Consider the following 15,878-nt stretch of genomic DNA (forward strand, 5'->3'; position numbering starts at 1 on the left):
AAAAACACGTAATTCACAAGAATTATTCAGTCACTAAAATAAATAGTCTATAAAAATTAAGTAAACATGGACAAGCGCTTACAACAGACATCATAGTATGATAAAGTACAATTGTATGAACAGAATAATTACAAACTGGTTTTAAAACTATCTACACAGAGAAAAAGACAAAATTCACAACATCATTTAGTATGGGTAGGGTGATGGTATTTGGTGAGTGAGGTTTTTTCCCTTTCCTTTATCTTTCAAATTATCAGTATTATCAGTATCTATATTATTTTAATATTGAGGAATACACAACTAATAAAAGAAAATAAGCTTAGTCACTACTTTAACATTAATCCTTTGTGTTTACAAAGTGCATCTGGAAATATTTCAGAGAAAGAAATAAGGGGGAAGAAAAGTCATGATAAAGTAATTTATACAAACACCTTTATTTTGTTTTTAAACACATATAGCAGTACACATGTGAGTGAGGAGGCTGCTCAAGTCCAGCTGAGGACAGGTTACAAAAGATACATAATATCAATATCAAAAGTATCAGGATCTTTACATCCTTTCTTAAAGAACAAGTACATTCTACACAAATAAGAGGGCTGTGACAAAGAATTGTAAAGTTCAAGAGCCTCTCACAGTAATGAGGCATAATGATTGACAAGAGGAGTCTCGCAAGCATCTCTCTTGTCCAGTACTCACTGAAGTCTCATTCGTTTTTCAGGGGGGCCTTTAGTGCTCACTGTCTGTTGAACGTTCTTTGTGGTCTCCTTCTCCTCAGATTTCACAGTTTCTGGCGGAGGTTCTGCCTCTTTCTTTGTCTGATCCACTGGACATCAAAAACGTATATTTTGGAGGGTGGGGATGGAGGGATGAGATCATTTTAGACAATGGTTAATGTGAATGGTTCAGACTCTCAAATTCATTTAGAACTCCTTATCTCAAGTTCTAAATTCAGTGGTTTCATCAGGCAGATGTCGAAGAACCCATTTATAAACCTAAAAACTGGATAACTCAAGCAAATCTGTGATATTAGACAAAAACAAATGACACTTAAATAAGAAACTACGCATAAAAACAATATATAATTATTCTATCCCAGTTCAACAGATAGCTCAATACTTGTTTTCAATAATGAAACACAAAGCCTTTCTTTATACTGAGATTTGAACTAAAAACAACCTCAAATCACCTCAGCCTCTCCACATCTCCTCAACACCTACTCTTCCTACTCCAATTCATCTTTTAAGTACTAATATCACTACCACAAAAGCACCATCTTTTGGCAATTCAGGAAGTCTCAAAGGTTAGGAGTAACAAACTACCATGAGAGTCTAGAAGGACAAAATGACCATAGCTCACTCACCTCACATGCTATAGTTATAGAGTTTAACAGGTTGTTTGGTCTTATTTCAAGGTTAATAAGAATATCAGATGAAACATACCTGGGACAGGCTTTTCTCCAGACTTTTGCTATAATTTTTTTAAAGGGGTGGTTGGGGGGGAGAAAGAGGGAGAAGAAAACAGGGAAGGTTAGCAAACCTTTCTTCTTCTTGACTTCCTAATTCTTTTTAAAATTATATCTTCACTCAAATTATACTATAAATGACTTCATGAAGAAAGCACTACTACTCGTGTACCATAAAGTAAATTTATCATTTTCTACTTCTTATTCCCGTTCCAGAAAAGACACAAACCTCAACCTAGAACAGAGAGTCAAACATAAAAATCCTTGAACATCTACAGAGCCCTCTGCCTCTGCAGCCAGGCTACAATGCTTTTCAAAAAGCAGCGAAGTAGAATCCAATGGGAGGGGAACATGGAGCCTTTCAAGACTCCAAAGCCTCATCTGTCTAGGGGATATGAGCTATACGAAAGCAGAATGACATCTGGATGAACTCTCCAACTTTTAAAGTTGGCAGCTACCGGAAGTAAGAGGAAAAAGGGGTATTTTACTATAAACATAAGGCTTGTGATGAGTATCCTATTAGATATCAAACTGCAGGGGGAAATGATGGGGGCCCTAGGGGTCAGGAACAAGGTCAGATCCTCCATTCTGTACAGCAATTCTTTTACTTGACTGGGCCCTGTCATCTCCCTTTTCCCATTACCCAAGTTGAATGCTTTAAAACACTTTCCTTCTCCTCCTCCCTCCTCAAGGCTCAGAACCTACCCCTCACCCTCAGCAATACTGATTCTACCACCTATGTTTAAAGAAAAAAAAGGACGTCAATGCCCCAAGTTCCCTCCTATCTACCTTCAAACTTACTATACCTTTACATATATACATATACATATGTACACACACATACATATATACATATATATAAAATACCTTTATATACTTCCCTCTCATCTCAGAAGAAAAGTGTTCTCTTCATTTCTAAGTTTAATGCCTCCATTTGTTTTCTGAATTTCTTTCTGAATTTACATGCCCTCCCTAAGCTTTCTTATCTATTCGTATGACTAAACACTACAAAATCTTCTGATAGCAGATGTTCCAGAATCATGTTGCCATTTGCCTTACTAGTCCACTCCAACTACAAGTTCTGGGAACTATTACACTTAATAAGACCAAAACCGAGCTCCATATTATTATCCATTGTGTAGAAAAGGTTAACGTAGAAGGTCTACGGCTGCTATCCCTGAAAAGGCCAGCTTGCAAAGCTAACCCTTGGCTGGTGTCTAGGAACGTGGGTTTGGGGACGGTTCCACCATTCCCTAACAGATAGTGATGCCTCACTGTGCCTAGCTCTTTTGCAAACAATGTTGTTTATGCTGAATACCAGCTTCCCTTCAGGGAATGTGGAATTTCAGCATGTGTAAGACAGAGGGCACCTACATGATAAACTTCCCCAAAAGACTTGGGCACCAAGTCTCTAATGGACTTCCTTGGGCAGAAATATCACATATGTGTTGCTGCGTTTTCATTGCTGAGAGAAGAGTGCCCTCTGGTGACCCCTCACCAGAATAAGAGAGTATAAGCCTGCACATGGATTCCTCCAGACTCCACTTATGTCTTTTTCCCTTATATCTGCCTGTATATCCTTACTATGTCACTGTAATAAATCCTGTGAGTCCTTCAAGAAAATCTCTAACAAACTTAACAAACTTAAACCTAGCTGAAGTGAATATCCTATGGTTTTCTAGCATCTTCTAAAAGCAGCAGTGAAAAGGCATTCATCATAAAAGGCTCTGAGGGCCTGAAGTCCCATCATATCAGTTTTAGTGTACTTTCAGTAGTGACAAGTATTAAAATATGGAAAAAAGAGTTTCAAAGAAGCAGGCAGGACTCCACCAATATTCTCCCGAGCACCTCCCAATAGGGGTAACAACCCTTGGATCCAGAAGCTCAACTATTTAATACAATGGATAAGTAGGAGTAAAGTCCTGAGCTACAGATGGTTTTGGGAGACGCAAAAGGTAAATAGGAGTTCAGAGGAGACTTCGAGTAGACCAAGAATTTTTCTTCTCCAGATCTGAGGAGAAATCTTTTGGGTAGGAGGGGCAAAGGGATTATTCACAGTTCTAGAGAAAGCCATCTTAGTCCTACTTCTGTTACATAGAGTTGGACATACTCTCTCTTTGGGAGTGGGCTTTTGGCCCTTGGATGGTTAAAAGGGGAGAGTTCTGGAAAATGACAACTTAAGTGTGACTATGGCTAAAGCTTTAAAACAAAAATGTAAAAAACTCACTGAAATGATATGAAGTCTGCAACTTGCTTCTAAATAATTGGGACGAAGTGAGGGACGAAGAAATAAAACAAGACTGGCCACGTTTGATAATTGTTGAAGCAAGGTAATAGGTTTCAAGGGGGTTTCATTTTGAATTATTCTACTTTCAGATGTTTTTAAATTTCCATAACTTTCTACAAGGTAAGGGTTGTTTTTATTTTGTTTTGTTTTTAAGATTCAAGAGAGTCTTTGCGCTTTCTACATGAGATGAAGTGAGGTGAATGACACAGGCATTGCGATGTAGCATTAGGCTACTACTGACCTTCTGACTATACATCAGATATCCTAGTTGACTGAGAGTAACTGAAACCACGGAAGGTGAAACCATGGATAAGCAGGGACTACTGTGATAGAATTCACGTAACTTAAACACCAATATGATGCAACTATCATTACTCCTGCCCTCTCCCATCTATCACATCAAACTCTCTGCTTCAAATATTCTCTTCTTTTTGTTACAAAAGTTTTAACTGTTCTATCATATAAAGACTTAACTATCCACTACATAAGGCTGGAAGGTAGCACACAGAGTAAAAACTGCATGAGTTTCAGATTCTAGTTTTGTTACCATCTATGACACTTTTAGCAACCTTTTGAATGAGAATATTATCTAGATGCACTCCGCATAGTTTTTGAAGATTCAACGAGGAATTACACTCAAGAGCACAGAACAGTATTAATTCCATTCCCTTCCTCCACTAAGTCTTTAAAAACTTTTCCTTTGATACACAGATCATTTTTTAACTGAGGAAAATTCTTATTTTTAGGTCACATCTGAAAACAGTTCTCAATTAAAACTAAATATGCCAGGGAAAAGCGTCAAATCAAAATTAACCACACAGGGGCTAGCACAGTGGCATAGTAGTTAAGCTCATGTGCTCCACTTTGGCAGCCTGGGGTTTGAGGGTTCAGATCCCAGGTGCGGACCTATGCACCACTCGTCAAGCCACGCTGTGGTGGCATCCCACATACAAAAATAGAGGAAGACTGGCACAGATGTTAGTTCAGCGACAATCTTCCTCAAGCAAAAAGAGGAAGATTGGCAACAGATGTTAGCTCAGAACCAATCTTACTCACCAAAGGAAAAAAAAAAAAATTAACCACACATTCTCATTACCTGCACAAATTTGGGTGGAAATTTTTGTCTAAGGTCTAGGAGTAAAGCATCCACACGTTGTCTCTGGAAAATAGAGCTTGGTTCTTCTTTCCTTTTGGCTTTAGGTTTGACTTTATCTATTAAAATACGAAGTCTAAATAAAAACACTGCCTAGTTTTGTGTGTTACATTTTTACAAATCTTTGCCTGCCATGAATACACTCAAACTCCATTATTTTTAATGGCTGCTATTCCAAAAATAATCCCCCAAATAAGTTAAACACAACATATACACAGAAGTATTCTAACTGTCCCTCTGAAATGAAGTTAACATTCTAACATTTAAAAAGCTGATATGTCTTTTAAAGATACTCCAGTTTTAGTATGTAAACATAAACAGACATGAGAATTTTAAGGCTAAAGTTTTCCACAATTACCTATGTCATAATCCAGATTATTGGTTTGAAATTATCTTGTGTATATTTTACATGAATTAAATGGTCCTTTCCCACAAAACTTGATAGGTGCAAATGGAAAATGCAACTTTTACAAACTCAAGTTACCATACTCAACTGTGAAGACTATAACCCATTGGGAAAAAACAGGACAAACCAAACAACAGAAGACCATGAAGACAAGAACAACTTGCAAGAGAAATTCTAAGGCTAATCACATGTGGAATTTTCCCTAGGAGTGTGGTGTATAGGGGAACTGTCTCTAAATGAAGACTTCCAGGTAAGCATTGCTCCAAACATTTCCTTAAGCTAGGGGCAAACAGCTCTTGAGAGAGGTTTATTCAACTGATGCAAACTTTCCTACGTCAAATGTTGTGGCCTGCACCTACTATCAAGAATAAATATAGCTGTATCTGAAAATAAATAAATATAAATAAATAAATATAGCTGTTCATTCCATGGGTCTGAATTCTATTTAAAGGCTACCTTTCCCTCAGTGATTTATTCTGAGTTGCCATTTCTCAGAGAAGGAAACGTAGGATATAGGTATAATGCTAGAGACACATTTCTACAAGTACTTTTATTGGTAAAATATGATGCAGAACAAGCAGTAGATTAGCAGCTATGGAAACTGGGAAGCTGGCTTGATGACAGGTGATAACATAGAAAGATAAAAAAACAGACTGGTTATCTGGAGAGAGGGCTCTAAGAGCATCTCCCCTACTTCACAGACTGGGGGGATTCAGGTTCCAGATTTCAAGATGACTCAACAGTTAGGTAAGCAGGAAATATCATTCTTACTCATTCCTCATCACCAATTTCCTCTGTATGTTCCAAATATTTTAAAACCTTGAATCAACTTATTACCAGTTACTTAACACATTAAAATTTATATCTGTTCCTATGAGAAAGCTATTACTACCAATCTAGTTACATGAATCATAGCTGTGACAATATCATCATCCTATGAAGAGTCTTCCTACAGAAAAGTAAAACACACCCAGAAATCACGAATAGCTGTTCTCCTTAAGAAAACAGCTTCATTCTCAAAGTATCAAAAAGAGTTTTAGGAGGACCTAGGTATCCTACCTACCTTGTTCTTCATGATCTTTGAAATGCCACCAATACCCTTTGGAAGGATGATATCGACAGTATGACATAGCTTCATCAAAAGCTGACTGAATGCCATGGACTGCAGTAAGCTTGTAAAAAGAAAATCAATTCTAAATTTCTTATTAGATCAACCAAAATTTACAAAGTAAATACTCACAAAACATTACATATGCAAAGACAGTAATTTTCTGTTTTTCAGAACCTGAATCACTATATAGCTGGGGCTGTGGTATATACTTTTAACATGGAGTTGGTCCACAGTAACCAATGCTCAAGACATGCTAATAGTCAACACTTTATACCAATTTACACAAGGGAGAGGAGATCTTGTTTAATTCTTCGAAGCAAGGTAGCTCAATTAAAATTTCTTTAGTGTTTAAAGAATGTAAAGACCCTTACCACTCTAGAGTTTATAACTGATCCCAAGTCTGGTGCCTGATAGATCACTCCAGCAATGATATAGTAATCAGCCAGTGGGATAACTAAAGCAGTGCAAGGAAAACAAAAAAAAAAGTTTATGAATACAGCTATGCACACAAACTGCCAAATAGATTTCTATAAAAAGAACAACCAAAATTTGACATTTTCCCATATCACAGCTTAAGGCAGGGTTCGGCAATTCCTATTTTTGTAAATAAAGTTACACTGGAGCTTCAAAGGAGTTCCCATTCACTTACGTCATCATCTAAGGCTGCTAAGGCACTAGTTGAGTAGTTGTCAGTGACCGTGAGGCCCAGAAAGCCTAAAATATGTACTTGGGACCTTCACAGAAAAAGTTTGCCAACTTTTGCCCTAGGAGCAGTGCTTCTCAAACTTTAATGTGCCATCTGAGTTACCAGAGTATCTTGCTAAAATCAGATCCTTACTCAGTAGGAATAGTGCATTTCTAACAAGTTCTCAAGAGATCCAGTGCTGCTGTCACTCAACCACGCTTTGGGGAGTAAAAGCTTAGAGCAAGAGAGATTTAGGGCTCAGGGTGAAGATACCAGATGCACCAAACTTGCCTCTGTGCCCCAGTCCTGGGTCCGAAGGAATAAAACAGCTGCTAGTGAGGCTGGTGCCGTCTTGTATAGCTTCTATACCTTGAACCTTCTCATCATGGAAATCTTGTCCTTGGTCTTATCTTTGTTCTAAGGTTCTCTTTTCCTCTGGGCAGGGACTCTAGATCTTTGATTTTGAAACTATATTTGGATTCTCGACTCTAGAACCACAATCTCCTTAGCAAGTCATTTTCTGGAATGAAAGGGTGAAGGTTGCTCCTAAAAATCTTGATGAGGGTTATCTAATTAGGAAATGTAAGTGGTCATCTCTGGAACAAGTGACCAGCTCTCTGGTTCAAAATCAAATCCGAATTCTATACTCTTCAGTGTAATTTCAAAACCAAGTTTTTGTTTGCTAATATAATTCAGGTAAGACTTTTGGCTGAATGTGTCAATGAGGATTTTCAATTGATCCTCTATGAATTTGGGCAAATGCATCTACCATGTATTTTGTAACAGAATTAGACTCAGTGGACTGAGATGAGAAGAAAAGTTACTTGGGATGCTTGAGGTTCAGGTGGAACTCCAACAACTATTCTCACAGGAAGAAGTGGCTTCAATGTAGTGAGTTATTCTGTTAGCACTTGGAGAGTTTTCCTTGGGCATGTTGGAAGACTCTTGGTGTGTAAGCATGTGACTAGGGGAACTCAGGGTTTGAAACATTTCCTCAGTGATAAATTTATGCCTGCTATACCAGTCTGCCTAGACAATTTGTACAAACAATGTGATTACAGTCATGCGCAGCCTAACAATGTTTTGGTCAACAACAGACCACACATACAACAGTGGTCCCATAAGAGTGGTACCATATAGCCTAGGTGTGTCGGCTATACCATCTAGGTTTGTGTAAGTAAACTCTATGATGTCCACACAACAATGAAATTGCCTAATGATGCACTTCTCAGAACGTATCCCTGTCCTTAAGTGACGTGTAACTGAATATCGGAAACCTAATTTCCTTTTGAGAGTCTGGAATTTTAGCAGGTGAAGATGTCTACATGACTAGCCCTCAATAAAAATTCTGGACTCAGAGTCTCCAATGGACTTCCCTGAGGAGACATATTACACTCGTGGGGCTGCATTTCACTGCTGGAGGGAGGATACACTTGATGTGGTCCCTCACAGGAGGGAAAGCACAGAAAGCTTACACATGGATTCCTAGAGATGGCTTTTTCTCTTACTGATCTGGCTGGGTATCCTTACTGTGTTGTCCTAACAAATCTTAGGCATAACTAACTACAAGCTGTGTCTGCTGAGTCCTTCTAGCAAAACACTGAACATGTATGTATGTTGGTCTTGGGGACCCCCAAAACAGAACCCAATCCAAAAAAATAAGAACATATAGCTCAGGAAGTAAATAAATCACAGTATCTTAAGAAGAAAATAATGCCTGAAGTTTACACATTTTACCTTGGGTGGGAGACTGCCGCTGTTGTTTCCGAATGATAAAAAGAATGGGCTCTTGAGCATGTAAAAGGATGTATTCCACTCCAACCATCTGACTGAAAACAGAACACAGCCATTCAGACATCTATGAAAAACCTACAAACAATTTTGTAGAACATTCAAATTACTATATAAAAGTATAGCAACACTGTAAACAGGATTAAAACTGCCTATGTTTAATATTAAAAAGCAGTTGTTCAATAAAACTGGCTATTTTCCCAGGTACAGATAAAGTAAAATTTGTATTAAATAAGAACAAAATTTCTCTACAAAAATTCATGATGAATTTCAATCTGAGTGTATTCAGTCATGAAAGTACACTGAAGAGTGTATATTTCCAAAAAGGCAACCAAAATACCATGTTTCCTGACCAAGGAGATCTATAAACATAGATAAAATATCAAAATATACATGAAAACTCTACAGGTCTTGACTGTATATGTCAACTATACATTTTACCCAACTAGAAAACATCAAAACCTTATCCTTGCCCCCAAGAAGATTTTGACCCAACAGATTATGTTTAAAAGAAATAGTAAGTTGTCTTAATAGTTGTAAATATTTGCTTCATAACAAAAGCTATTTAAAATACCATAGGAATTTAATTTTATGAACCCTCTCCAATGTTTACCTGACAGATAAAAAACTATATTACAGTTGTTTCAGAAACTTTCATAATAGTAATAAATTCTTAACTATTTAGCATCCTACGTCTGAAGAATCTTGCTTTGCACTGTTTGACTAAAATTTTTGTTTGCTTTAGCCATACAAAGAAAAATCTACTATAAACCAGACTATGGTTTAAGACATTAAATTAGATGAAGAGGAGACAATAAGTATAGTTATTTGGTTGAGGATAACATTTGCATTGCTAAAATCACTCATCAGATCGATACATAAACCTCATAGTTACATTTTAATTGGACAGTAATATATGAAGTTATACAGAAAAGACACTAGGTTACAACTGACTACTAATAATTTATTTGCATGTCAAATTGGTACAACCCAAACAAAACTCCAGTTCTTCCAAAACTTCGCTCTGGACTTCATGATCCACAGCTTGAAAGAACCATTCACTGTAAAATCTCTAGTTGGCAAAGACGCTACTTTCTTACAGTAACTTACTTTAAGTGTTCCAATGTAAGCCTCTGCATTTTGACCACTTCATTATTACATGTCCTGTCATAAAAAGGATTACTTCTTTCTGAAAAGTAATCCAGGACACTTCCACTATTCAAAATGGGGATCCAGGAACTGTCAACCCAAGAGATTCCCAGCAGATTATCTATAGGAAAGAAACAAAATGATAAAGGATGAGAAAAGAGAAAAAGAATCCAACCCAACAAACATTTATTATGCATCTAATGTTGTAGGCACTATGAATATAGGGACAACATGGATCCTAACCTACATGCTCTCATAGTCTAACAGAAGAGATAAGTATGCAAGAAAGCAATGATATGCAACATAATAGTGCTGTAATCAAGGTACGAATAAATGTGTTATGAGAGCACAGTAGAGGGAGCAGAATACCCTACCTGAGGGAACAGGAATGATTTTTCACGGGTTGAGGAGGAGGCAGGTTTTAGCACTATATGTTCAAGAATAGAGGTTCACCATGGAGAAAAGAGAGGCAAAGTAATTTCAAGCAGAGAAAATGCACATACAGAGGTAGGGAAATATAAAAGTACATGTTTAGAGAATAATTTGATTAGGTGAAGAAGTGATGGGCTTGAAATCTAAACAGGTCTTTCATAAACTGGAAACCATGAGTTTTTATATGTTGGCAACTAATTAAAAAATTTTCAAACATGCACGCCAGAGAAGATACAACTACAGCCAACAGTTTGAGACCACCTAATTAGGAACAGAGAGAGAAGTTAGGAAGCTATTATGATAGATGGGATAATGAGGTAAATACTGGTTGAAGGAGGAAGAACTGAAAACTTCAACCTCTCCTAAACTGTAATTGCTTATGGCATCTTTGAACAAGTAATACCTAATCCAAGGTTATAAGCAGTTCTGAGCGAAATGAATCAAATGAAAAAAAGCAAAGAAAGGTAAAATGTGCTATAAGGGTTACAAAATAAAGGAGGAAACAAAGAGATGAAGCATGTTAATGACCAAATAATCAGTTCAATCCATTAAGATGGTTCATCATAAATGGATCATGACATAACCAAATTATCTAACAGGCCAGGAAATAACGTTTTCAGAAAAGGACAGATCTTCTAATGAAAAACAACTAAGGATAACCATTATTCTCAGCTTTAAACACTACAGTCTGGTTATTAAAAGTTTTGTTTAAATCAACTTTCTTACACATTTCTTTTTTATTTCCTTAGGAATGACTGCATAAAAGCATTTGTAGGACAATTTTAGGTTTGTTTCTCACTTAGATGGTGGAAACAATGTCTATATGGTGTCATACTAAGTTATTAACAATATACTGATAATATTACAGACCATTTCAAAATAGGTAGAGGAATAATCTGCAGAAACAAATAAATGTATAATTATAGATCCTATCTACCAACGATTATGGAGAGTTTGCTGACCTGGGTATGAGGTAATGAAGACCTGGTGGAAGATAATGGCAATGCATATGAAGTAAAGGACAAAAGAGACATTTTTAGGGGAAAAAAGAGACAATTTCCTGAATGACCATTTATAAAGTCAGAGATTGTAAGAACCAATAACTCATTTAGGGAAGTAATGATAATAAATTTGGCTTAGATGCATTGAGTTTAAATATGGAATCAGACTCTCAGAATTAGAAGGAATTATAAATGTCATCTGCTCCAAGTGAGTGTTCAGTAAATTCTCCCTATAATTTTCTTCACCAAGCTGTTTCTTGATCAGCAGTTATATGTCACATTTTTCTCATTTAGTAAACTAGTCAAAGATGAAAAGTAAGGCAAGTATGACCTGTGAGACTGATGCAAATGGAGAGAATACTATATACCACATTTGAAAACAATGACTTCGTACCAAGCACTGTTCCAACCTTTTTAGCACACAACTCAAGGAGGTTGGTACTATTATTAATACTACTTTACAGAAGAACTTGAAAGATGGGAAGGCTAAGTAACTTGACAAGGTCACAGAGCTATAAATGGTAGAGCTGAGATGTGAATCCAGGCAGCCCAGCTCCAGAGCCCACACTCCTCTACACTATGCGGCCTCAAATTGAACAGATCCACTAAAGAGAGAGATCAAGAACTTATGAGAGAAGCCAGGGTTGATACTATAAATTTGGAGACCACCTGGAGAACAGTGAGTGCTGCCCTAGAGTATGTAGTCTAATCAAGTACATTTCCTCTTCTCCATCCCCACTGCCACTATCTTATTTAATCATTTTCGAAGTGTCACCTGGACAACAGGCCCCTCACGGGGCTTCCTGTCTTCAGGTCTTCTCTCAATCCTATTCAGCCTTAAAAATGCTACTCATGCATTTTTAAGTGAGATCTGCATAACGTGGCACGCTCCTCTATGCAAAATACAAATCTAATTATGTCACTTTTAACTTAACAAATGTCAGTGCATTCCTATTGTCTAAAAAAATAAGGTTCAAATTCCTTAACGCGGCATTTCACAATCTAGCTTCACAATTCCCACTTCACTGCCCACAATTCACCACCACAGAAGAATGGCACAAGGAAAGGTATACTGACAATAATGCAACTTGAGACAAGTTAATTTCCCTATGTCTTAGTTTCCTCATCTATAAAATGGGGATTATAATATCTACATGCCAGATTATGTATGTGAAGTGCTTAGCACATTGTAATAAGACAATAAATGTTAATTATGATGATGATAATGGTAATGCTGGTAGCCAAATTACAACTACGATGACCAAACCTATTTCTGTCTTAATCACGGCGCTCCTAGTTTGTGCCTCTCCCTTCACCCCCACAATTTGTGCCTTATTTTTTTAATAGAGACTCTTCATTCTCAAGAGTATGAGTTTAGTAGATAATTTAAATGGTCATGCTAGGTTAAAACTTCAAATGTCAGTATCTCTGCAAAGCCTTTCTCTACATTGCAAGTCAAAAATAATGGCTTCTCTATGTTCTTACAGCAGTTTTTATACACTTTTATTATTAATACTCAACACATCATAATCCAGATATCTAAATGTGTTCCCATTAAATTGTGAGTTTTTAGAGAATGGGGGTTGTGTCTCGCTCATCAGGAATTAGCACAGGACCTAATTTGTAACAGTTAGCAAATGTTTAATAATTCATGATTGAGAGCCAAGGACAAGTTACTCTTCTGGTCACAGATTTACTCATACCCCAGTATCCAAGTATGTTCATTTACAAAATGGGTTAACTGGGATTAAGAGAGCAGTATGTGGCTGTGAAATAGAACTATATGTCCCACCTGGAGACCACCTATGACCACAGCCCCATAAAGTGAACATACACTACCAAGTCAAGCAACTACTTCTTACCATCTCCACTGTTATCACCCCAGTCCAAGCTACCTCCAAATCTCCCTGCATTACAGAAATGGTCTCCTAGCTGGTCTCCCTAATTCCTCCCCTGCCGTCCTACACTGTTCTCAGCAGCCAAGGTGAACCTTGAAAAACTTAAGTCAGATTATGTTCATCTCCTCTGGTCAAAATCCTCCAGTGGCTCTCCATTTTACTCAGAAGAAAAGTCAAAGACCTTACTAGGGATTGTCAGTCATCAACCCATGATCAAGCCGCCAATTATTGCTCTGACCCCATTTCCTTCCTGCATCCTCTCTCAATCTGCTTCAGCCATACTGTCCTCCTTGCTGTTTCTCTAACACATCAGACACACTCCCACCTTAGAGCCTTTGTAATGACCCCAACAAATTTAAATAAAAAGTAAAACATTATGAAAGCTAAATATTTGAAAATAGTGTGATGGACTAAATGTTTCTCTTTTTCATTCAGCAACAAGGGAATATATTGACACAGTCCAAGTACAGCTCTCCAACAATCAGCAAGTGACGAAATTACCCACTTGAAACTCTCACTTATAATGAAAGATACACATGGAAAAACATTATCCAGAAATGCTGAAGATCAGTGGATATTTTGAGTAACTACAAATGAAAATCTATTTGTAATAAATGCGCTGGACTCCAATTTGGTTAATACAGAAAAAGGAATCTCAAACACTTCCGTTTAAAAATCAAGTATATACAAACAAAAACAACCCTGTGTAGAAATGATTAGAAACATATTATAGTCAAACATCTTTTGAGGGAAGCCCTTTGTGTTTAATCTGATATAAGGGAGAAGGATAAATTTAATCATGAATCTCAGCTTGCATCTAGGTACAAAAATTCACACTTCCTCTAAGAAAAAGTACCACAAAGTTTCAAAGGGAAATAAATCTACATTGAGAGTTTCACACAGGTGTAGGAAGTGTCGTGGGAGCCACCACCACAATAGTAAAAGATAAAGGTATTCGCGGGCGCTTTCTCACTCTTATGAAGTTTTCCTGGGAAATTCCACGATACCTCATCCCAACCTGGAGGAACCTGATCTGTGTGGAACTAAGTCCTCATGCTTCAGTTATTTTTCAGTTGCCCTTCCGTTCACTCTTTGGAAACCCAGAGCACAATTCTAGACTTTTTTTTTTAGTTACAAATTCACCGAAACGGATGTGGGAATGCGTGTTGATGAGATAGATGTATGGCCTAATGCTACCCGTGATCAAGTAGCAATTAAGGGATTGCGTCTCCATATATTTACTAAATGATTCAACAAATATTTGCGTACCTTTACAGTTCGGCTGTAAAAAAGAAACGACCCCCGCCCTCAGTAATTGTTGGGAGTTCGATGGAAGGTATTATAGGCTCCAAAATAAAACTCACCGAATATCTTAGGGATTCATGCCCAGGGACGCGTGGTGCTCGACGTTAGCAATGAACAAGGCAGCCCCCACGCCAAGTCCCAGGAGGTGAACCCAATCCTGTCCGCCCATTACCCCAAACCCCTCTCTGCCCAAAGGCCGCACTTTCAACGAAAAAGAAGAGTCCCAATACTGTTGGAGAGAGACGCGTGCAGAACAATACTGCAGGTCCGAGCGCTCAAAGCCCAGAGCTTCTTCCAGCCCCTTGGTTTCCACGCTTCTAGGAGCCCCCCGAGAAACTGAGAAAAACGAGTCAACTTTTCGCCAGATTAGTCTCGGGTAGTACACAAAAACCACTCATAAGAACTTAGGAGGCATCACAAACGAACGTGAACCTTGCCCCCGCGAGCTATAAATCCCAAACCAGACCACCAGACAAGCAGGAAACAAAGCGTTAACAGCACAGCTTACCTCGAATATCCACCGCCGCCATAACTCCAAAAGCGCTGGGGCCTTCTTCTTCCGGCGCAGAGTACACGTAACAACTATGACGACGGAAGCGGCGGGTGGCACACGGTAGGGATAGTGAGAAGGAACACAAACGCGGGAGGGGATTGCCAGGGAAGGGGAGGAGGCGGGGAGGACAGGGGCGGGCTGGGAGGTGGAGAGGGGCCGGGAGGAGAGGAGCGGGCCTGGGAGGAGGGAAGTGGGGCTGGGAGGAAGGGGCAGGCTTGGGGGAGGAGGCGGGGCTGGGAGGAGAGGGGCGGACCTAGGATGAGAGGGGCGGGGCTGGAAGGAGAAGGGCGGACCGGGCGGTGGAGCTGGAGGGGAGGAGAGGGGCAGGACTGGAAGGAGGGGAGGGGAGGTGGGAAGGGGAGGGGAGGAGGGAAGGGGAGGGGAGGAGGGAAGGGGAGGGGAGGGGGGAGAGGGGAGGGGACGGTTGGGAAGTAGAGGAAGAGGCTGGGCGTACTGTTGGAGAAAGAAATTTGGAGACGTTGAGGAAAAAGAGACAGAGCAGAGATCTGCCTCCAGCCCACCGCTGAGAGATTCAAAAATTCGACCTTGCTCTCCTGTGATTGTTTAATGAAACAAATTCTGATTATGCAGAATTGGGGGTGGGAGCATCTTTACATTTAAAAGCTCCCTCAGGTGTATCCAATG

General features: G+C 38.7%; 1 protein-coding gene across 3 annotated transcripts; it reads right to left on the bottom strand.

The window, feature by feature from the left end:
* Positions 1-415: 415 nt before the first annotated feature.
* MED6 (mediator complex subunit 6) lies at positions 416-15,346 on the bottom strand. Of its 3 annotated transcripts, none has more exons than XM_046647701.1 (8): positions 15,189-15,344; positions 10,006-10,165; positions 8,842-8,933; positions 6,791-6,873; positions 6,372-6,480; positions 4,846-4,961; positions 1,440-1,467; positions 416-823 (listed from the first exon to the last, which is right to left on the bottom strand). In XM_046647701.1, the coding sequence occupies exons 1-8, from the start codon at positions 15,208-15,210 to the stop codon at positions 693-695; spliced, it is 741 nt and encodes a 246-aa protein (XP_046503657.1). In that variant the 5' UTR covers positions 15,211-15,344; the 3' UTR covers positions 416-692. The 3 variants fall into 3 exon arrangements, with proteins under 3 accessions (XP_046503657.1, XP_046503660.1, XP_046503658.1); XM_046647702.1 differs by having other exon boundaries at positions 682-1,018; positions 15,189-15,346; XM_046647704.1 differs by lacking the exon at positions 1,440-1,467 and having other exon boundaries at positions 15,189-15,346.
* Positions 15,347-15,878: the final 532 nt, after the last annotated feature.

Source organism: Equus quagga, chromosome 20, assembly GCF_021613505.1.
Source record: "Equus quagga isolate Etosha38 chromosome 20, UCLA_HA_Equagga_1.0, whole genome shotgun sequence".
NCBI classification, from domain to species: domain Eukaryota; kingdom Metazoa; phylum Chordata; class Mammalia; order Perissodactyla; family Equidae; genus Equus; species Equus quagga.